Consider the following 24,213-nt stretch of genomic DNA (forward strand, 5'->3'; position numbering starts at 1 on the left):
CTCGAACTCCAAGGTTCCTCTGATCCAGTATGCTCAAGGCCCTACCACTCTCAATCAAACTCCTGTGTTGATTTAACTTCCAAAGTACAAGATCTCACACTTATCTATATTAAACTTCATTTGCCATTTCTTGACCCTCTTCCCCAGCTGATCGAGGTCCTGCTGCAATTTCCGACAATCTTCCTCGTTGTCCAGGGTACTACCTATTTTAATGACACCTGCAAACTTAATAAGCACGTCTTGTACATTCTCATCCAAATCGTTGATATACATAACAAGCAGTAATGGGCCCAGCACTGACCCCTGAGGCACTTTACTAGTCACAGACCTCCAGTCCGACAGCATCCTTCTAATATTACCCTCTGCTTTTTACCATCAAGCCAATTTTGTATCCAATTGGCCAGCTCCTCCTGGATTCCACGCAACCTAATTTTGCTGAGCAGCCTACTGTGTGGAACCTTATCAAGGCCTTAATGAAATCCATCTCGACTATGTCTGCTGCCATGCCCTTGTCAACCCTCCTGGTCACTTTATCAAAGAACTCTAACAAATTTGTGAGGTCCAATCTCCCACTCACAAAGCCATGCTGACTATTCCTAATCAAACTCTGTCTTTCCAAATACATGTATATCTTATATGTCAGAGTCTTCTCAAGTAACTTACCTACCACAGATGTTTGGCTTAGTGGTCTACAGTTCCCAGGTTTTTCTTCGCATTCCTTCTTGAATGAAGGCACAACATTCACTACATTTCAGTCTTCTGGGACCCCACCGTGGCTAATGATGCAAAAATATCAGCCAGTGCTCTACAATTTCTTCTCTAGCCTCTTGCAGTGTTCTGGTCAAGTGGTTTATCCACCTTCATACATCCTAATTGATCCAACACCACCTCCACTGTGATATGGACTGTCCCCAAGATATGACCAGTAACTTCCCCAAAATTCCCAAGTTTTCTTTTCCACAGTATAAACAGAGGAGAATATTTATTGAGGACACGCCCATCTCCTGTGGTTATACACCTACATGTCCTCTTTGGTCCTTCTTTGTCTTTTCCTTTAATATACTTAAAGAACCTCTTTGGCTGAGAAAATTAGGGTGAATCCAATGCTATCTTGTGCTCCGTTTTCGCCCTCCTGGTTTCCTTCTTCAGCAAACTCCTACATCCCCTATATACCTCAAGGGATTCCCTTGATCCCAGCTACCTGTACCTGAGCCACACCTTTTTTTTTGGTCAAAGCCTCAATATCTCTTGTCATCCAAGTTTCCCTATGCCTGCCCAACCTTACCTTTCACTCTCATAGGAACATATATACCTTGAACTCTAGCTGTCTCACCTTTAAAGGCCTCCCACTTGCCAGGGCCACTTTTGCCTGCAAGCAAACTACTTCAATCAACCCCTGCAAGCTCCTGTCTAATTCCATCAAAATTTGCCTTGACATAACTTAGAACTTGAACCTGTGGACTAGTTTTGTCCCTCTCCATAACTATTTTAGAGTAAATATAACTATGGTCACTGGTCCCAAAGTACTCTCCACTGTCACCTCCATCACCTGTCCCGTCCTTTTTTTCCAAGAGTAGGTTGAATTTTGCCCCTTCCTGAGTAGCACCCTCTGTATTCAACTTGAGGAAACTTTCCTAAATGCACTTAACAACAAATTCCACCCCATCTAAACCTTAATGACTGGGACTGCCTTCGCAATCATAAAGTCCCCTACTATTACCCTATTGCTCCTGCAAGTCTCCCCAGTCTCCCTGCATATTTGTTCCTCTCATTCCCATTGACTAGTTGGGGGCCTATAGTACAACCCCAATAATGTCACTGTCCACTACTTATATCTTAGCTCCACCCACAAAGCCTCACTGGAAGCGTATTATCAAGCTGGAGAGGGTTCAGAAGAGATTTACCAGGATGTTGCCAGTTATGAATGGTTTGAATTATACACAGGCTGGATAAGCTGGGACATTTTTGACTGGAGCATAGGAGGTTGAGAGGCAATCAGATAGGAGTTTATAAAAATAATCAAGGGTATAGATAGGGTTAATGGTAGGTGTCTTTTCCCTAGGATGGGGGATTTCAAGATTGGCAGGCACATTTTTAAGGTGAGAGGAGAGAGATTTTAAAAAAGACATGAACAAACCTTTTACACAGGGTGGTTTGCATGTGAAATAAACTTCCTGAGAAGGTAGTGGATGTGTGCACAGTTACAATATTTTAAGTGAAATTTGGATAAGTACAAGATTAGGAAGGAATTGGAGGGATATGGCTAGGAGCAGGCAGGTGGGGCTGGTTTAGTTTGAGATTATGATCAGCATGGACTGGTTGGACTAAAGGATCTGTTTCTGTGCTGGATCACTCTGTGACCACAGCTCTGTGAAAATAGCCAAGAAATCTATTATCTCTGCACACATCTCTTTTTAGAATCCTATGTGTGGAGCATCAGGTCCTGGTGATTTGTCAGATTTTAGTCACTTAAGTTTCTCTGTTAGGTTTTCTTTGCTGATATTAATTACCTTCATTTACTCATATCTATAAGCCCCTAGGTTAGGGGAAGGCAGTGACATAGTTGTAATGTCACTGGGCTTATCACAGAGGCCCAGGCTAATGCACTGCAATTAACAACTGGTAGAATTTAAAATTCAATTAATCTGGAGTTGAAAGCTAGACCACAGTAATAGTGACTATCAAACCATTGTTGATGGTTGTAAAAACTCATTTGATTCACACATATCCTTAGGGAAGGAAATCTGCTGAACTTAGTTGGTCTGGCATACATATGACTCCAGGTTTACAGCAGTGTGATTGACTGTCTTAACTGCCCACTGAAATGGCCAAGCAAGCCATTCAGTTCTTAGACATTGGGGATAGGCAGCAAATGTGGGCCATGCCAGTGACCCTCACATGCCATGAAAGAATAAATTAAAAGTTGCCTTCCACTTCTCAAATGTGACTCTGTATCTTCTTCTGTGAAGACAGACACACAATATTTGTTAAATGTGTCTGCCATTTTCTTATTCCTGAACAAAATTCCTCCTGCCTTTACCCCTAAAAGGTCAGCACTTAAATTTAGCAAGTTTCTTCCTTTTCATATACTCTTTAAAAATTTGAATCTGTTTTTACTTTCCTGTCTAGTTTGTTTACATTCCATTGTTTTCCATCAAAACTTTTGAAAGCCCTTTGATTAAGACTCAGGCAGTGCTCAGACTACAAAGTATTCTTTGCAATGTTATAAACCTCCTATTAATCTAATGCTGTCCATAACTTTCCAAGTAAGTCACAAATGGATCTTCCTTTCTGACTTTTAATTTCTGTTGAAAATTTTGAAACAATTCTTTTAAATTTTCAACTGTTATATCTTTATTCGAAAAACTGAAGCTAATCCCTAACTGTTTAACTTTGCATCTTAATGTCTGTAGTGGGAGATTTAAGCTTGTTAATTTGACACAATATTAATAGTCAGTTGAGTAATTAAGGAAGCCAATACATATTTGCCAAAGTTAAATCTTCCTGGTCCAAATGCTGGAGTTTTTGATGGGCTAATGAAGAGACATTATGAAGATACTGAACTTGTTGTGGTTACATGAACCTTCAACTGGTATTTGTCAAAAGTGCTAGCTAGCAGATTTCTTTGCACAATAAGAGCTCACAGAATTGAAGAGACAGTGGATATGAAATGTGCTGTGTTGATCTTCAAGGTGGAGGAAGGTTGGTAGTGGAATTACTTCAAGATTAAGATCAGAGCACCTACTCTTACTGAAATACATTCGTGATCTTGACTTGGATCTTGTTGCACAAGACTCAATCTGCAGATGACATGAAATATGCAAGTATTGTGAACTTTGAGGAGGACAGAAAAGTTGGTGGAATGGGTGAACAAATAATAGTTTAAACACTTCGCAGCTTTTCTCCAGTAGATTTCATCTTGGTAGGAAGGCTGCAGAGAGACAACAAAAAAAGGTACATTTCTAGAGGTGGTGCAAGAGCAGAGAGAATGTGTGTATGTAATTCATTGAAGGTGGCAGGACAGACTGAGTGAGCAGTTGTGAAAGTATACAGAGTTCTGGGCTACTTAAACAAGGGCTGAAAATGTGTTGCTGGAAAAGCGCAGCAGGTCAGGCAGCATCCAAGGAACAGGAGAATCGACGTTTCGGGCATAAGCCCTTCTTCAGGCTTATGTCCGAAACGTCGATTCTCCTGTTCCTTGGATGCTGCCTGACCTGCTGCGCTTTTCCAGCAACACATTTTCAGCTCTGATCTGCAGCCCTCACTTTCTCCTACTTAAACAAGGGGTAACAGTCAATAGCAAGAAGGTTATAGGTTAAAACCTGGTTCAGATATAAAGACTGGTTCAGGCACAATTGCTATCTTGGGTCCTGTTCTAGGTCCCACACTTGAGGAAAGGTGTGCAGGCATTGCAAAGGGTGTAATAAAGATTTTCGAGACGGATCTGCACTGCAGTCAGGGTGATTAGTTGATTTGTGAAGCTGGAACTGCTGTTGGAGAAAATTAAAGTGAGAGGAAACTTGTTAGAGGTGCTCAAAATCATATGATGTTTGGATTGCGAAGATGGAGAGAAACTTTCTCTGTGTCCTCTGGTTCTTAACAGATTTAAAGTAAATGGCAAAAGAAGCAACAATGGTATGGGGAAAACCTTTTTGACACAGCAAGTGGTTAGGATATGGAGTACACTGCCTATGGTGGAGGAAAGACGACTTGAGGCCTTCAAAAAGGAATTGAATCATTTTCGGGAAAGAAAAAATGTGCGAGGCTAAAGGGAAATGCAGGGGACTTGCACTGGATGAATTGCTCTTGCAAAGGGCCAGCATGAATATGAAGAACCGAACGACAACCTCCTTTGCTGTAACAATTTTATGACCAAATTTGTAGTAGATGTGAAGAATTGATAAACTTCAATAAACAGCTGACCAAGTATTGCTGGAATAAAAAGGCACATTTGGTCAAAGCTTTTTACCTTGTGCTCGTCAGGACAATTTGCAAGAAATATTCATGTAAAGAGAAAACAGCATTTATATTTTTTCTCTTTTTATTCCTTTTTTTTTCTCCTTTTAAACCCCCACACTACCGCCTAACTGCGGTAGTGCTTATTTTTCCCCAGCACCCATGGTGTGTGTGCGCAGGTGAGAGACACAAGGTGCATGAATCTTTATTCAATTTCCACCACCAGGAAGATAGGAAAACACCTGAGTGGCCAGTGACATGCAGTGCCCTTCACAAAAGGGCAATGCTGTGTGATCAAACAGTGAAGGGGAGGGCAGGGATTAAATCAAAATAGAGTTGGAGGGGGGGGAGAAAACAGCATTTATACTGCATGAGAAGAGAGTGCTGATTGGTTAAAAAATTCATTGATTTATTGTTGTCACATGGACAGAGATACAGTGAAAAATGTTGTTTTGTGTGACATACAGACAGATAGTAATATACAAAGTGCACCAGGGTAACGCAACAGTGTAGAATACAGTTTTATAGCCGCAGAGAGAGACCGATCAGAATTAACATTTGAGAGGCTTGTTAAAGTCTGACAAATGCAGGGAAGCAAGTGTTCTTAAATCTTTTTGTATGTATCCAAACTTTTATATCTTCTGCTCAATGAAAGAGAATGGAGGAGTGCGTAACTGGGGTGGGAACAGTCTTTGATTATGTTAGTTGCATTCCCGAGAGAGCCTGAAATACAGATGGAGTCATTGGATGGAAGGCGAGTTTGCATGATGCTGAAAAGTGTTGCTGGAAAAGCGCAGCAGGTCAGGCAGCATCCAAGGAGCAGGAGAATCGACGTTTCGGGCATGAGCCCTTCTTCAGGAAGGCTCATGCCCGAAAAGTCGATTCTCCTCCTTGGATGCTGCCTGACCTGCTGCGCTTTTCCAGCAACACACTTTTCAGCTCTGATCTCCAGCATCTGCAGTCCTTGCTTTCTCCTAGTTTGCATGATGGACTAGGTTGCATTCACGAATCTCTGTAGCTTCTTGCGGTCTTGGGAAGAGCAGTTGCAATACTATGCTATGATGCATCTGATAGGATGCTTTCTTGTGGTGCATCTATAAAAATTGGTAAGAGTCCTTTAGTCATGCTGAATTTCCTTAACCTCCTGAGGAAGCATGTTGCTGTGCTTTCTTGACCATAGTGTCAATGTGGGTGGACCAGGACAGGTTGTTAGTGATCATAACTCCAAGGAACTTGAGCCCCCTGATCATCTCTACCTCAGCATTGATGTAGACAAAGACATGCCATTCACCACACTTCCTGAATCCAATGATGAGCTCCTTTTGATTTGCTGATGGTGGAGAGATTGTTGTCTTTACACCATGTTGCTCAAACTCTTTCCTGTATTCTGTCTTGTCATTGTTTCAGATCTGACCTACAGTGGTGGTGTCTTCAGCAAACTTGCAAATGGAATTGGGGTGGAATTTGGCCACACAATCAAAGAAGTATGGAGATGTACAGTACGTAAACAGACTCTTTGGTGCAACTTGTTCATGCTGACCAAATATCTTAAATTAGCTAGTCCCGTTTGCCAGCATTTGGCCCATATCCCTGTAAACTCTTCCTATTCATATACCCATCCAGATGCCTTTTCAATGTTGTAATTGTCCTCACTTCCACCACTGCCTCTGGCTGTTCGTTCCATTCACTCACCACCCTTTGTGTGGAAAAAGTTGCCTCTTGGGTCCCTTTTAAATCTTTCCCCTCTCACCTTAGACCTGTACCCTCTGGCGAAAATAGCTCCAGCTGATTCAGCTTCTCCCTTTTAGCCCAAACCCTCCAAAGCTGGCAATATCCTTTTACATCTTGTCTGAACCCTGTCAAGTTTCCTCTAGCAGTTGAGTGCGTAAGGAATATAGTGTGGGCCTGAATGCACAGCCTTGTGGGGCACCAGTGTTGAGGATTATGGAGAATAGTCACCTATTCTTACTGATTGCGGTCTATGGGTCAGGAAATCAAGAATCTGGTTACACAGGGGAGAGCTGATACCTAGGTCTTGGTGTTTAGAGATGAGTTTGTTTGGAATTATGGTGTTGGAGGCAGAACTGTAGTCGAAAGTATCCTTGTTAACCAGAGGTTCGAAGGATGAGTCTAGGCCAGGGTAATGGTGTCTGCTGTGGACCTTTTGGATTGGTAGGCGAATTGCAAAGGATCTAGGCAGTTTGGTAGGCTGGAGCTATCGCTAATCTCTCAAAGCACTTCATAATTATGGAGGTTAGAGCCACTGGACAGGAGTCACTGAGATACACTGCATGATTTTTCTTTGGCAGCTGTATGATAGTTTTCTTGAAACCGGTTCGGGACTTCAAATCTTAGTAAGGAGAAATTAAAGATGTCTGTGAATACTCCTGCCAGCTGGTCCACATAGGATCTGAACGCACTGTCAGGGACTCCATCCAGGATACTTGCTTTTTATGGGTTCACTCTCAAGGAGCCCAATCTAACATCTGCGGCAGTGACTGTGGGTACAGTTGCATCTAAGGCTGGTGGGATAGGTGACATCATTTCACTAACCTTCTGTTCATAGCGAGCTTGTTGGGTAGGGATGTACTGATTCTGTTCAACTTCGCTTTAAGTCACAGTTGTCTGTGTGGTTCGTCTGAGTCTCGAATGAACTCTGTTGTTAAGAATGATGATTGACAGTTAACTGTCAAGTATTGGTTAAATTTTAAACCAGACAAATTTACGCTTGTCAAGGCATAGTCATGAGAAATTAACCAGAAAGTGGCTACCTATCAGTTTTATTGAATTGGTGCAGATATATGGGCATGTTTGTCTGCAAAGAACAAGACCCTGTGTATAATACATATAGCTTCCGGAGCATGCAAGTGCACCACAGAGCCCAACTGACCTCACCCACACCTATAAAACTCAAAATTACATCTAATCATACAGTTCTGCAGTTGGACTGCATTTGCTAAATAACCCTGAATGCACAAAGGCTCGCAGTATGGTGTGCATATGTGTACTGTTTTGTAGAATATTATAACTATCGACTGACTTCGGAGGGATTTTTGTCTTTTCTTTAACTTGTTATCTTTAACTTCTTATAAACTGAAACTTGGCATCAACTAATCATCGCTTCTTTTCATTCCTGTCAATATCTGACTTGCTGCCTTGTGAGTCTCCGCCATTCATTTGCTGAACAGTACAAACAAGTAAAATAACACTTAATCTTTAAAAGAATCTCCCTACTTTCACATTTTTGGTGAGAGACGTTTCAAGTCCTCTATTTCGAAAGCACGATAGTGCAAGTACTTGTAGTCTGATATATTCACACTGTCTCTGACTCACCTGAATCCAAAATGGTTTAACCATAGATTTGCTTTATCCCTTATCCCAGTACCTCAATGAACGCCTTGCTGAGCAAGACACTTTAAGATCTACTGTCACCTTTTGGCTCTGTGCTCATTCCTTTGGCCAGATGTCCTTTATCCTCTGCCTACCCTGCCCAATGTGGGCCTTCCACTTGTCTGCAGCATTCTTCTTCCATCTGGTACCCTCTTGCTGCTTGCATTCTCTTGATCTTTTTATCAAGGCTTGCGAGAATGATTTTGGCATTGTCAACTTATCTGCTGCCTTCACTCCTTTAAGTATTTTCTCTGAACTTGCTGACTGTGTTGGCTCTGTCGCTTTCCTTGAATTAAAATAGGTTGTTGTGGATATCCATACGGGTACTTGTCATGCCTGCCTTTTTTGTCAGATGTGGATCAAATATTTTCTTCTAGACTTCCTCAGGCACCCCCTGTCACCCCCCTTTTGCAATGCATTGACCTTCTGTCAGTTCCATCACTGACTCTCCCTTTCCTTGAGTTCCCTGCCTCATTTCTGCAAATAGACTAACAGCATATATTCATTATAAACCCAATGATTCTTGCATCTTCCTCTAAATGCATCCTGCATTCTTTTAGATCGCTGTGTTCTTCCACCTTCTCTAATACAACTGACCTAGTGATACAAACTTCCACACCAGTGTTTTTGATGTGTCTCATTTCTGGACAACCTACATGCATCACCCATTTCCCACACTCCCTTCTGTTTTCATGCCTTCCTTCTAGAACCAGGATAAGTTTCTTTTCGCACTCACTTTTCACTCTGAATGATTCATCCTTCATTGTTTCTGACACTGCTGCTGTGGTTCCAATGCTAAACACGCCTGTCCCTTCAAACTTTCCATCTTTCCATGAGATCATTTCCTCCCTGACACTCTTATCCACCCCTCAATCAGCATCAATACCCATTCCCCTTCCATGCAAGGGTAAAAGATGCAGTCCGTACACCTGTTTTGTGTCCTTCACATCACCATCTAATGGCCAAATACTCCACCGGGGTGAAACTGCAGTTTGTATGCTGCTTTCGGTTTCAGTCCCTATATTCGGTCCTCTCGATATTATGTTCTACATGAAGTTTAAAAATCTCACCACACTAGGTTATAGTCCAGCAGGTCTATTTGGAAGCATTAGCTTTCGGAGCACCGCTCATTTATCAGGTGGTTGTGGAGAATAAGATCATAGGACAGAAAATTTATAGCAAAAGTTTACAGTGTGATGTAACTGAAATTACATATTTGAAAAAAGGTCTGGATTGTTTGTTAGGTCTCATCTTTTAGAATGGACATGTTTGTTTTGGTTCTTTCATATGTTAATTCCAGAATTTTCTTCAAGTTACATTCTCAAGTGAACTTTAACAATGGGTGCCATGTTGGCCCAGGTAATGCTTTGAAGGTATGAGCTGCCCTGTGTGAGGCTGTCTGTGCCCAAATGTTCAGACTGATTCTAATCTAAAAAAGGGCTTTACAGAATCTTACATGGATTTAAGCAGTTATTGAGCAAAATAATGCAAGTACAAGTTCACCCCACAAACTGTGTGTGTGTGTGTCCCGGTCGGGGCCGCCCCCATGGGTTCCGGACCTGGCTATCCGCCCCTGGACCCTACAACCACCTGATGAATGAGCGGTGCCCCGAACGCTGATGCTTCCAAACAAACCTGTTGGACTATGACCTGGTGTTGTGATTCTTATCTTTGTACACCCCCATCTAACACTGGTACATCCAAATCATCATGTTGTACACGAGAGACCAAATGCAGATTGATTGGCTTTTGTAAAATATCTGCATTTAGTCTCGAGCTTCTGAGGAACTACACCTAGTCTTTTGAGGCATTTTCAGGCTCAACACATCGTTCAGCAATTTCAGTCTGCAGTCTTTATCTCCATTCTGATTGTTTTCTTTGGAAAATTTGGACTTAATCTTGCATTTTTTCCTGTATCATTTGCATTGGGGGCAGTTTGCAAAGCACTCTGGACACACAATTTGTTTCTTTGCTTCTTCCATTTCCATTTCCTTAGACTTCATTCAACCAATTTGTTTTCTTGTTATTTAATATGTTGTTGTTTTCTATATTCCACTATCCCAAATCTTTCCTTTAGTTCTGTATCTACCCTTTTCTATGCCTCCTGTATGTTTCCACCTTTTTAACGGCCATCAATCCGAAACATTAACTTGTTGTATTTCTATGATTACAGCATAACAAACAAAAAACAATTTCAAACCAAATGGCACTTGTTATTTGATTTTTATTTATTCATTGAGGTGCTCTGTTCTCATTTATGTTCATGTTCATGTTTATTTTTATTTTTGTTAATATTTTCAATAAGTTAAGTTGGATGCTCTCTTCTAGGCTGCCACACGAAAGTATTTGGGTATCTGCATCTTCATTGCAGCTGTAGACTTGAATGCAGTTTCCTTCACTCTGACAGATTTGCAGAAAACATTAGATCTGAAGTAGGTTTATGAATTCACATTTTTATTATTTTCCATTGAAGCTGTCATTCATTCACTAAAATAATTTTTATTTTTGAAATTCAGGAGTCTTCTAGTTTAAACAAATCATTGCCATGAAATTGAACTTTTTGGAAGAATTGCTTAACCTTTTTGGGTATGTTTTGATATCTGGCATTGCAGCATTGAATTCATCCTGCAGTATTTTATGCAGTGTAACTACATTTTGTGTGTACTGTGTTCAGGACACTGTTAGAGTATCAGTTTTCGGTCAGAAGTCACATGACACCACCTTATAGTCCAACAGGTTTATTTGAAATCACAAGTTTTTGGAGAGCTGCTTCTTCATCAGGACTTTACCTGATGAAGAAGCAGTGATCCGAAAGCTTGTGATTTCAAATAAACCTGTTGGACTATAACCTGGTGTTGTGATTTCTGACTTTGTCCACCTCAGTCCAACACCAGCACGTCCACCTCATATCAGTTTAGGTGCAGTAATTAGGTCTGTATAGTTATCAGTTGAAGTTTTTGAACTTCTATGTTTAGGCTGCGAGTTTGTATTAACTGGCAATAGAAGGCCTTGTAATGAGTTGTGGAAACTTAGGGAAAGACAATGTAATAGACCAAATAGGCAAACAGATGTGCAGTTGATGAGCTCAATTTTTGAAAGTAAAAATCAAAAGTGAATTAATGCTCTATTAAGTTCCTAACATATGATTAAAAATTGGATCTGTACTTGCGCTGTCCTCAATTGTCAATTTTAGATTTTTTTTTAGAATAATTAGATTCCCTACAGTGTGGAAACAGGCTCTTTGGCCCAACAAGTCCACACCAACCCTATGAAGAGTAACCCACCCAGACCCATTTCCCTCTGGCTAATGCACCTAACACTATGGGCAATTTAGCATGGCCAATTCACCTAACCTGCACATCTTTAGACTGTGGGAGGAAACCGGAGCACCCGGAGAAAACCCACGCAAACACGGGGAGAATGTGCAAACTCCGCATAGACAGGCGCCCAAGGATGCAATTGAACCCAGGTCCCTGGTGCTGTGAGACAGCAGTGAGCCACTGTGCTGCCCCATATTGAATTAAAAGCCAGTTACATCACTAAGGGAAGAAATATCAGTAAGCGTATATTCCTAGTGGCATGCTCAAGTGTATAGGATTCAGGTTGGATGTCAATAAATCTTGTTTGGGAAATGCAGTGGACAAAAAAAACAGAGGAAACTCGTGTTTTAGGAAGGAATGAGTTTATAATGAAGGGAAGAAAAGCAGAATAGTACTGTGTTAATTCAAGAAAGGGAATTAATAAATACAATACTAAGACATTTTGCACACACGTCTGATAAATGCAAATCATGTAGCAGTATCTACCTATTGTATCTACCACCATCCATGTATGATCAGGAATGTGAAATTTTAATCTACCCTGAGAGCACCTATAGTCCTACTCATTTAAATCTGAAACCTGCTCCCTGCAGGTAGAGAAAGTACCCTGCGAAATGAATGAGCATTTAAAGAAAAAATTCTGACATTCAAATGTAAGCATTAATTTAAACATTTTTAAGTGAATTTGATTCAGGTAAAGCTTATTCAGTAACAAGCACAGGCAAAGTTGGAGAAATTGAGCAGATATGGTAACGTATGGTAGAAAGGGAAACTAAGTTAGCGTTTGGAGTCTGGTATGACTAGGGTCGTGCTGGATTCAAAATATTAAGACAATTTCATTTTCCACGGATGCTACCAGACCTACTGAGTTTGTCTAGTATTTTCTTTGTTTCAAATTTCCAGCATCCATGGTATTTTGCTTTTGTTCTCTTTATAAATAATTGTTTAAATAATTTTAAGAGTAGACCCATTGAAATAGGCTAGTCAACAGTCATGAAGACACTGAAGTAATTTGATTTTGTGTGCAGTGTGTGATCAACTGTGATCTAGAATAGTAGTCTTGGTTTGATGGGCTGTATGGTCTAATCCTCCTGTTTCTTTTGTATGTTTATGGAGTCTTTTTTATTGCTGATAAGTTAAATGTGTATTATGTCAAATGTATTAGTTTACTATAGTTTTTGCAAAGTCGTTTCATTTGAATTACTGAATACTTTTGAAATATTTTGGTTTGAAAAAGCACTATTTAATAGAAGTCTACTTCAAATAAGTGATAACATAATGTAGCCGGTGTTGATAAAAATGTTCTTTGACAATTTTTTTTTTCTCTCTCTCTCTCTCTCTTTCCTTCCTGAAGTGTGACTGAGTTTTTGCAGTTGCTGAAGAAAATGGATGTGAACTTGGACACTGTTAGCACTAAAGTAAATTCACTGGTATTGAAACTGGAGAAGAAGTGCCTTGTTTTCACTGCACTCTTTGAAAAATTTAAAAGGTAACTTCTAAAGAAAAAATGTTGTTATTATTAAGCTTCTAAGCTCACAATAACAAGGAGTACAGAACAATATATCAGGAGCTGTACCATACACATACAAAAATGAGATCAACCTGGTGCAGCTCCAACACAGGACTGCTTGCATGCCAAACAGTGGAAATAGCAAATGATAGAGCAGAGTGATTTCTCAACCAACTAGTCAGATCAAAGCTCTGCAGTCCTTTCCCATCCATTCAGGATTGATGATGAACAATAAACGAGTGAATGGTGGAGTTTGGCAAAGGATATATGTGGAACCGAATAATAATGACACAAAAGATGAGGCTGAAGTATTTACAGCTAAGTTAACTAAGTTGGTTTCAGTGCAATCACAACACTTGTATCTGCTTGACAATATAGAAAATTGCCCAAGTATGTCCTTTCCACAAGATGCAGAACAAATCCATCTCTATCAATAGCCATCCGATTTTTGTCTAATTTTGATCATCACCAAAGTAATGCAGGGTGATATTGACAGTGTTGTCAAGCAGCATAAACTCTGCAAAAGCCTGCCCATTGCTCAGTTTGGGACCACATGGCTTCTGACTGTTTTAATATGGGTTCATTGGTTCAGGCCAGATATTTCTTCAACAACATTGATTAAAGTATACACATAATATTGCTGCAGGCATCTCTGCCTTAACCTGCTCTAGTTCTAATCTTCTAGTAGGGTATGTGTCTGTCATGGGTCTGCTGAAGTCACAGTTGTAAACTGTGTTCCTCAGATGCTGATTTGCATATTTAGTAACTTCTGTCCCTAGAACCCCACCTCCACACCCCGTACATTGTTAGTTAACATTATCATTTGACAGTAATTTCTTAATGCTATTATCAAAAGCAATAAGTACTCCCTCTATCCCTCTCCCACCAAAAAAATCTCACTAGTCAGCTCTCTGATTCAACCAATTGGAATAGCTTCTCAATTCTCCCTGATCTTGAATAAAGTGGAATTGAAGATTGGAGGTTGACCTTGAATCATGTTTTCATCAGCTAAAATGGAAAGAACAAAATTAGTAACACTGTATGGTATTGAAAAGATTTGTTAGCTCTGGAGGGAAGAGTCAGTATTAAGGTTGTTGGGTGCTCATTGAGAAGATACCATTCCACTTGACTGAACTTTGATCAATCTTATCTTTTTTGTGAAAATGTCATCTGAAACTGAAGTATAACTGGGTAGTGAAGCTGGGAACTGGGAAGCTGCACCATTGGACAAGAACTAATGGATATTGCTATTCCTCGTCTTCGACAGCAATGATATTTTGAGATTCTTGAACCGTATTGTCATGTTTAGGATGAAGAGATGAATGAATCAATCATCTGGAAGAATGCAGACTATTGATTCATGTTTCATAGATATGGGCACGAACTATGGGTTATTGTTGAAAATCATTTCTGACATTGTTCCTTGCAATGGAAAATCTGCTGTTTGGATTGCGTCTGGGGTTGCTGTAAATCATTCTGGATTAAGAAGGTAAATTGAAATGGACTTTACCTTCAAATTCTGATATTGCTAAAGTATTCCTAAAAGGTTAGGTGAGTTCAGAGAACCTTTTGGAATCTCATTGAAAAATAGAACATATTCTCTTGCTGATGTTTTGAGGGACATTTGTGCTTATGCAGAGTTTATTGTTCCAAGTGATCGTGTGCAGTCTACAAGATCTCATCAGGCTTGAGCTGTGTGTCTGCTGGTTAGAAGATTATTATGACTGCCTTTTACATTTGAGAATATTGATAGTTCCATCGCATCTTTGGTAGCCTCCATGTAGTGAGTTTTCATGAGCACCATGTCAAATAAGCGTGAATCTCTATGGGAGGAGGTGAATTCTGCTCCTGGACTAGGAGAAAATCAGAGGGCATCTTCATGGACTGCATCAATTACTGGAAGCTGATGGACTGCAAACATTCTTGAAAAGCTGAAATTGGGCCTGACTGTGGTATGACCTCTCGGTGTGTCTCCTTGACAGGGTTCCCCATAAGGTGTGTCTCCGAGCTAGGAACTTCTAAAGAAAAAAGGCTCATCTTCAAGTATGACCGGATTAGGAATATCATAAACCTGAATCAAAATCTTGGCAAAGCTTAGATACTTTTTGGGGGAAGTCTTCTTGGTCTGAAACTTGTTTGGAAAAGCTGGAGCAAAACACTGTCCAGTCTTCATACAAAGGCTCACATTCATGGAGGGACTGGGCAATTCCTCGCAAAATGGAATGTAGCCATTAACTTGGCATTGACTGTCTTGTACCAGCTGCAGATGAGCTACTTGTACACAGGCCTTCAACTCAACACTGGTTCTGATTTCTGTAAGACATAAATATGTTCATTAATAACATAACCATTGTAGATAACTGTTGCTATAAAACAATCTTTAACTAAAACAACCTCTAACCTGCATCCAGATGTTTTAAGGCAAACCATTTCAAGCTATTCTAAAGTGCTAGATGACAAAATAACACTTTGCCATGAGTTGAGACAAAGTTTGTCTGAAAGCTCTTGACCTTTTAAGGTGACTGACCAGAAATCCTGGTCTGGGTGGTCAACTTGTGTAGGATTAATGGTTTCCACTTAACAATGGATATGTGTATTTTAACAAGAGGAAAACTTGGAAAATTGATGGATTCTCTGTCATTCAGGAGTTCATCTATTTGACTTGCTTTTCAGAGATGAGATTGTATTTCAAAACTTTTCCAAATAACGAATTCTACGACAGTGAAAATGTTGAATGCCCACAGTTGAACAATCTTGTCATATGTGTTGCTTGCATTTCAAAGCAGTGAGTTCCTGCATTTTCCTCTGACTGGCAGCTGCCTTGTTGAGTAGGGCTAACATATTTGGGCAGAGTCCAAACTAATGTGTTTGGGCTGACTGAGTTATCCAGGTTCATATTCCTGTTTCATACTCTTTGCTTGGCTTGCATATGTAGGATTGTCTGCCTATCTAACAGTTGTCTTCAGACTGCAAAATTCAGTTTGTCATCAAAAGACCCTGACTGTCTCTGATAAGCGCATCCTTCAAAATGCTATAGCTGCAAGAACTGTCCACACTATGTAAGTCACTAAGTCAATAAGACTGCTGATCTCCCTTGTCCTCTGGGACCACTGATTGAATGGGTGAGAATAAGCTTTGAATGCTACTAGGACTGACGAAACATTTACTGCCGTTTCGTCAACAGTACCATACCTGATGAGGACATCTTTCTCGTATGCAGCAGGCTGCGTTATGGATATGCTGATATGAAGCAGTTTCAGTCAAAGAGTTGAGACTTTATTGATGTGTGAAGTGCACCTTCCACAGCTCTCATCAATATACCTGCATAGTCATACAGCAACGTTCAAATCCATGACTACTTCCATCTAGAAGGATAAGGGCAACAGATATGTGAAAACATCACCACTTACAAGTTTCTCTCCAAGCCACTTACCATCCTGACTTGGAAATACGTCGCCATCCCTTCAATGTTGCTCAGTCAAAATGCTGGAATTCCCTCCTTAGGCACACTGTGGGTAAACCTTCAAAAAATAGACTCCAGGGATTCAAGAAGGCAGCTCAGCACCACCTGCACAAGGGCAGCTAGGAACAAGCAATAAATGCTGGCCAGCCAGAGATGTCCACGTCTCATGAGTGAATTAAAAAACTTAACTTGGTTGACTGCATCTCCCCAATGTAGAGGAAACCACATTGTGAGCAGCAAACACTGAAATTAAATTGAATTACATTGAATGGCTGCGAAATTGTTTAAGTGACAGGTGGCAGTAAGGATAATGGGTTTTCCAAACTCACAACCACTTCCTGCAAGTTCACCTCCAAGTCACTCACTATCCTGACTTGGAAATATTACCATTCCTTCAGTGTCTCTGGGTCAAAATCTGAAATTCCCTCCCTAAGGGCACTACAGCAGTTCAAGAAGGTAGCCCACTGCTAGGGATGGGCAGTAAATGCTGGCCAGCTAGTGACGTCCACATCTCACAAATGAATTTTTAAAAAATGTAGTTGATTGCAGTCTTGTATGAAATGAGCCAAACATGTATTCTCGCGTTAGACATGCACAACTTATGTTTATTGTGAACTAGATTTTAAAATGTTGAAAATATACAAAAATGTCCTATTTTCATTGCATATTAACACCTAATTTATCTAAGCATGCAAAAATGCAACACAACTTGAGAGAAATACGGGCATTATGATAGGTCGAGAAGCAAAATCACTGATTTGAGCCCAGATGTTTTGATTCTTACTGAGGCAGCTGATTTTCAATCCAGCTTGGTATATTTCTTTTCTCTTGGAATCACTAATGTGGAAAATCCAAAGCCGTGTACAAAGGAACCTCGATTATACAGCATTCAACTATCCGAACATTGGATTATCTGGCAAGATCGCAAGGTCCTGATGCTTGCCTAAACTGTTGTTCGGCATTCGATTATCTGGAATATGATTAGCCAAACGAAATACTGCCTGCCTGAGTCCTTCAGCTAATTGAGGTTCTTCTGTAATAGAAAGACTGGACAGTTGTGGAGAAAGTTGTTCGCTCCAGCAGGTTGTGTGTTCTCTGCCCAGATCCTAATTCTAGCATTTACCCAAAAAGTTTTATCACATGACCTCTCTCTACATTGGTTGTATATTCCAAAGAATAGAGTTCCAGCATGTCTCTCATAGCTCCTTGTTAGTCATTGTTTCATAGCTGAGATGATGATTTTGAAAGAAAGTCCAACTATTAACTCCCAAATGATCTATGCTCATCTTAATGGGGGAGAAAGGAATTAATCACACTTCTAGGAGTGTCTTTGACTTGTTTGTGGTCTCTATAAATTTTGTGTTGCCATGGAACGTGACTTCATAGCTGTAAATTAGCAGCTACTTCAAGTCAGTATTCATTGTTTGCAAAAGTTTAGGGAAACATTTACTTATGACCTGAAATGACAAATATTCTGTTTTGCATATTATCATAATACTGTGCTCCAAAAATACTTCATTGGCTGTAAAGTGCTGTCCTGTGGTTATGAAGAGAGCTTTGAAATGCAAATAGTTTCAGAAAGATTGAGGAATTCAAGTAAGCATTGGCAAATGGCACGACATACAGAAATGCAATTTGTTACGGGGAATAAATGATAGTGTAGTGGTAGAGTTATTTGACCAGTAACCCAGAGGCCCAGGTCGATATCCTAGAACCCTGAATTCAGTCCCACTATGGCAGGTGATAAAATTCAAATCAAAATTGATAAAAAATCTGGAATGTCTGAAAAATTTTTTTTGTAAAAATTCTAGTTCACCAAGTCCCTTTTTGGGGGGAAAAAGGTATCTGCCAACCTCATCTGGTCTGCCTTACCTGACTCTTGATCTGAATTAGGTATGCTCCAAAGTGGCAGCATTACTATTCCAGCCAAGTACATAGAGCAGTATAACACAATACAGGACCTCGGCCCTCGATGTTGTGCTGACCTTTTTATTCTACTCTAAGATCAAACTAAGCTACATACTTTTCATTTTACAATCATCCATGTGCCTATCCAAGAGTTGCTAACTGTCCTTAATGTCTACTACCACTGCTGGCCATTGCATGCACCCAACACTGTGTAAAGAACCTACCTCTGAAATCTCCGCTAAGCCTTCATCCAATCACCTTTAAAATGATGTCCCCTCATGATAGCCATTTCTGCCCTGGGGAAAAAGTCTCTGGCTACCCACTCTCTTTCTGCCTCTCATCATCTTGTCACCCCCTTCGGTCTAATGAGAACAGCCTTAGCTCCCTCAACCTTTCTTCATAAGACATGCCCTCCAGTCCAGGCAGCAAGCTGGTAAATTTCCTCTACACCCTCTCTCAAGCTTCCACGTCTTCGTATAATGAGGCAACCAGAACACCACACCCCCGGCCTCCCCAACCCAGTCCAACACTGCTCCCTGACCCCAACCCCGTCTAACTCTGCCCCCTCAGCCACTCCCAACCCTGTCCAGCACTCGCCTACCCCCCCCCCAACCCCGTCTGACACCACCCACCCCTGTCCAACATCATCCCCTGCCCCCCTCTTCAGTGCAGCCAGACTGTGCAGCAATAACAAGACTGCTGCTGCTGCCTTTGTGGGATAAATCTCCTAATAGCATGCACACGCACACAAACCTTTTGACAGGTTCCACCTCTGCCCTGTACAGGACAATGTTAGAGAGATTATCTGGGGAAGGGGCATTTGGGGTACACCCCTTTGTAGAACTCCAGGGAAAGTGTCAGGGGAAAGAGAGGGAGGGTGGTTCGTCATTTGGAGATGGTGCCTGTTTCATCACTGTAAACAAAAGACACAATCACCATTGGAAACGTGTTTGATTTAATATTTCTATTGGCACCTCGGATAATCGAGGTTCCTCTTTATTCCAAAGTGGTGGTCTAACCAGGGCTTTATAGAGCTGCAGCGTAATCTTGCTGCTCTTAAACTCAATCCCCCTGCTAATAAAAGCCAATACACTATATGTTTTCTTAGCAACCCTATCAACTTAGGTGGTGACTTTAAGGGATCTGTGGGCTAGGACCCCAAGATCCCTCTGTTCCTCCACACCTCCAAGAATCCTCCCTTTAACCCTGTAGGCTGCATTCAAATTCGACCTTCCAAAATGAATCACTTCACGCTTTTCCAGGTTGAACTCCATCTACCACTTCTCAGCCCAGCTTTGCATCCTGTCGATGTCCCAGTGCAACCTACAAGAGCCCCTGTACACTATCCATAAGTCCACCAACTTTTGTGTCATCGCAAATTTGCTAACCCACCCCTCTAATTTCTCATCCAAGTGGTCTACAAAAGTTACAAAGAGTAAAGGTCCCACGACAGTTCCCTATGGAATACCACTGGTCACCGAACTCCAGGCTGAATACTTTCCATCTACTAGCACCCTCTGTCTTTTCTGGGCTGATCAAGTCTGTATCCAGACAGCGAAATTTCCCTGTATCCCATGTCTCCTTACTTTCTGAATGAGCCGACATTGGGGAACCTTATCAAAAGCCTTGCTAAAATCCATCTACACCACATCCACTGCTCTACCTTCAATGTGATTTGTCACATCCTCAAAGATTTCAATAGGCCTGTGAGGCATGACCTGCCCCTCACAAGTAGCCCTATACTTTCTGTCATCAAGGACCAGACTTGATTGGTAAGGGGAGAAGACAGGAGAATAAAGTTGAGAAACATATCAGCATGATCGAATGGCAGAGCAGACTTCATGGGCCAAATGACCTAATTCTGCTTCTGTGTCTTATGGTCTAGTCTGTGAAAAAGCTCAATTAATTTTGGCACTAGTCCCCTGGATGTTAGTAAGGAAGACTTTGCAGGGCTGTTTCTGACGTCGTTCTTTCTGGTGCCTAGGTCAGTATCAGGTTTTTCATTTCTTTCTGAGACTTCATAACGATTGATACAACTGAGTGGCGTGCTGTGCCATTTCAGAGGACAGTTGAGAGTCAACCACATTGCTGTGGGTCTGGAGTCACATGTAGGCCAGACCAGGTGAAGATCGCAGATTTTCTTACCTAAAGAACTTTAGTAAGACGATAATTGACAATAGTTTCATGGTCATTAATAGATTCATCCAGATTTTTAAAAATTCAATTCAAATTCCACTATCTGCCTGGTGGGGTTTGAACCCTGGTCCTCCGAATGTAGAGTTTCAGGATTAATTATTGAGCAGTATTGCCTTTCCAATTGAATTGGAATATCAGATCCTCGTAAATCAAACCTCTCGGAACCAACTGTGGAAAAGAGAGGAGTCATTTCACCAGGCCTGGTGAGCTGGTCATAGCAGTTGTCATTGTTGTAATGTAGGAAACAAAGCAGCTAGTTTGCACACGAGACCACCACAAGCAGTCAAGACTTTAATTGACTTTACTGGTCATTCTTAAAATGTTAATTAAGGTTTTGTTTCAAATATGTAACAGAAATGAGCATGTTGACCCTTCATAATAAAGAATATTTTGGATGAAGATTTCACATATGACTCTTTGACTATTATTTTTGTTTGTTTCATCTATTCTTTGGTAGAAATGAGAAGGTCCTGCTGCAACTATACATTTAATTCACAATGTGCATTTTTGCAGCTCTCCATAGAATTTTGTAAATGTGTGAAAAGTGTGCTTCAGCAGTTGTGAATGACATTCCCTAAAAATGTAACAAAAGCTGTTATTTTAAATTTGCAGGATATGTGAAAAGATATTTGTGGAGGCACCAGATATCCAGTAAGTTTTCAATTATCTTTTTTTTCAGAACTTTTTGAATAATGTCATCATGCTTGACTTTGTTTCATTTCTTAACCAGGGCATCATCTGAAACTAATAAACCAGTGGTGAAAATCTGCTGGATCACATTTCTACTGGCAACAGGTCTGTTCTTTTTTTTTAAAAAGTTATTTTGAAACATGTATGCCTTGAAAGCTGGCTTTTAGAGTTGTCTAAATTAGTCCCATGATCCCCAAGTGATTCTTGCATTCTCTCTTGACTTTTATTTGTTATTATCCTGGATTAATGGAAATTTATTGGAATTTTGTTTTCAGTACCCTTTCCTTATAAATGCTGAGAAGACACCACTGAGTGCCTCAGTCCTTGCCCTGTCCTTTTAAGACTAAGTAACTGCTTGCACCATCTTCTTTAATGCTAATTTCTCAAAGATGTCAAAAATTGCAGACAGATAATTGCTGCATTACTTAACAAGTCTTTCTAAACCTCCAGATTCATGAAATTTAAAAAGACAAATTCAGTTATTTATGAAACATGTTTACCTGATATCAGAAGTGAGATTACTAGACAACATAAAGCAACAGATCCAATCAAGGACAGCTTAGAGCCTGAATGTTTTGATCATAATTGAGCAAGGATACATGGCAGGCTTTGAATAAAGTGTTTGAGATGTTTGATTGAAATATAATTGAAAGATTGTTCGATGTTCAACATTGCGGTGGTTCTTGTAAGATTCTCTACTGGCCTAATTAAAATTTATGTCCTCATGTATTGAAAACATCTTTAAGGTGCTCTTATTTTAATCCCATTTCAAGATTATTATGTAAACACATTTTAATCAAGTGTGTTGGTAAGAATTGAAGGTTTACATTAATTGTAAGATCATAAGAACTAGAAGAAGGAGTTTGCAATTCAGTCCTTTGGAGCCTGCTGCATCATTCATAATAATTATGGCTGATCTCATCTCAGTCTTGACTTCACTTCCTGCCCATTCCCCACAATCCTATGACCCAATACTAATTAAAAACCTATCTCCAACTTAAATGTATTTCGTGTGCCAGAATCTAGCACACTCTGGGGTAGCGAATTCCACAGACGTATGGAGAGATGTAGTTTCTATAGAAGAAAATGAAGATGACACTGGTCCTTTTATTTTCATGAGAAATATATATTTTATGATGGTTTATCAGAGTAGCAGTAAACAGATGAGATGAAAAAACTAGTCAGTGGTGCACAAGCTTTGAAGCAAGTCTTGGAAATAGAAGCAGTTCTTACCTTGTCTTTTAAGGTCTAGTTGACGTTTTCAAGAATGTCTTATAGCCTTGTAAATAGTGCAAGAAGCAAAGCAGTTAGCAATTAATGAATGTGTATTTTGTAACATTTCTGAAGATATATGTGGAAATTAAAGGAAAAATGTAGGATAAAATGGAAGTTTTGTCGACTAGGCATAATGTTCATATACTATTAGTCTGTTCTCAATATTAAGTACTGATCCAAACCTGGCCTGAACAGTAATGTGCTAATAAGACTATTCAAAAGTCAATCACTTGGATGATGATTCACAGCTGACTACAGAATAGAATTGAAGCTTGGAGATAGCCTGTGTTCGGACTGGGAAATTGTAAATGAGTGAAATTTAAGGGGATGTGAACAATTAATGGCAATTAGAATAAGAAAGTAAATTTCTTGTTATTTCAGATAGATGCAGATAGGAGACGGCCAGAAACTAATGGCCAGAAATAAAGAGAAAGGAACTGTAGGGTATGGACACATAGGACCGATAGATCAAATAGAACCTCTCGTTTTCAAAGCTTACCTCCCCCCCCCCCCGTTTTTTTTCCCCAGGTTTGATAAAGAAGACCCATACTTTTATTGATCCTCTACAAAGTGGAGTGTATGCATCATGTCTGTAGGTATAGTTGAAACATATTTGTTGGTGAACACTGAAGAATTCCAAACTGACATCCCACTCATTGGTTCTCCTCATTTCTACAAACGGATCAAAAGAGATTTCTATTGGCACTAATTATGGCTTGTGGGATAGGGTAGAAAATCTGCAGAACAATTGTCATGAAGGCCTAGAAGAATCCTTGAGACAGCTGCACATAAATATAGTGATGTGGGATCAGCATGATTTTATTACTGATTCTGTGAATTTGCCTTTAAATGTAACTTAGGATCCAGCAACCCTTAATTCCTTAGCCATGGTGGCCTCACAGCACTAGGATCTCGGCTTCGATTTCACCCTCCAATGTGTTTGCACATTATCCCTCTACCTGCGAGGGTAAGAAGGGAATTGAGAAACAAATATTTAGGGTGATCTCAGGTATACATAAGCATCATAAGGTTGTAATAATGGGGGATTTTAATTTTCCATACATTGACTGAGGCTAACATAGTATTAAAGGTTTGGATGGTGAAGAATTTGTAAATGTGTTCAAGAAAATTTTCTTTATCAATATGTGGATGCTTCTACGAGAGAAGGAACAAAATTAGACATTCTTTTGGGCAGTAAGGCAGGTTAGGTGTGACTGAAATAAAAGTGGGGGAACACTTGGGGTCTATCGATCATAATACTATTAATTTCAGAATAGTTATGGAAAAGGACAAGCCTTCCAAAAAAGTGAAATTTTTGAATTGGAGTAAGAAAGATGTTAATGGTATGATTCAAGAACCTTCAAAAGGTGATTGGAGTAGACTGATCGCAAGTAAAAAGACGTGTGAGGCATTCAAGCGTATGATGAGAGTTCAGAGGTATTTTGTTCCTGTTAGGGTGAAGGATAAGGCTGTTAAGATTAAGGAACAATGGATGAATAAAGATA

General features: G+C 40.2%; 1 protein-coding gene across 3 annotated transcripts in view; it reads left to right on the forward strand.

The window, feature by feature from the left end:
• Positions 1-24,213, forward strand: part of rb1 (retinoblastoma 1) — a 197,177-nt gene that overhangs the window by 6,564 nt on the left and 166,400 nt on the right. For 2 of the 3 annotated variants that reach the window (XM_043700384.1, XM_043700386.1), the window contains exons 3-6: positions 10,675-10,778; positions 13,021-13,155; positions 21,356-21,394; positions 21,474-21,538. In XM_043700384.1, coding sequence (XP_043556319.1) covers positions 10,675-10,778; positions 13,021-13,155; positions 21,356-21,394; positions 21,474-21,538 — 343 coding nt within the window. The remainder of the gene's footprint in view (positions 1-10,674; positions 10,779-13,020; positions 13,156-21,355; positions 21,395-21,473; positions 21,539-24,213) is intronic. The other variant, XM_043700387.1, reaches the window with a different exon arrangement.

The sequence above is a fragment of the Chiloscyllium plagiosum genome, chromosome 12 (assembly GCF_004010195.1).
Source record: "Chiloscyllium plagiosum isolate BGI_BamShark_2017 chromosome 12, ASM401019v2, whole genome shotgun sequence".
NCBI lineage: Eukaryota > Metazoa > Chordata > Chondrichthyes > Orectolobiformes > Hemiscylliidae > Chiloscyllium > Chiloscyllium plagiosum.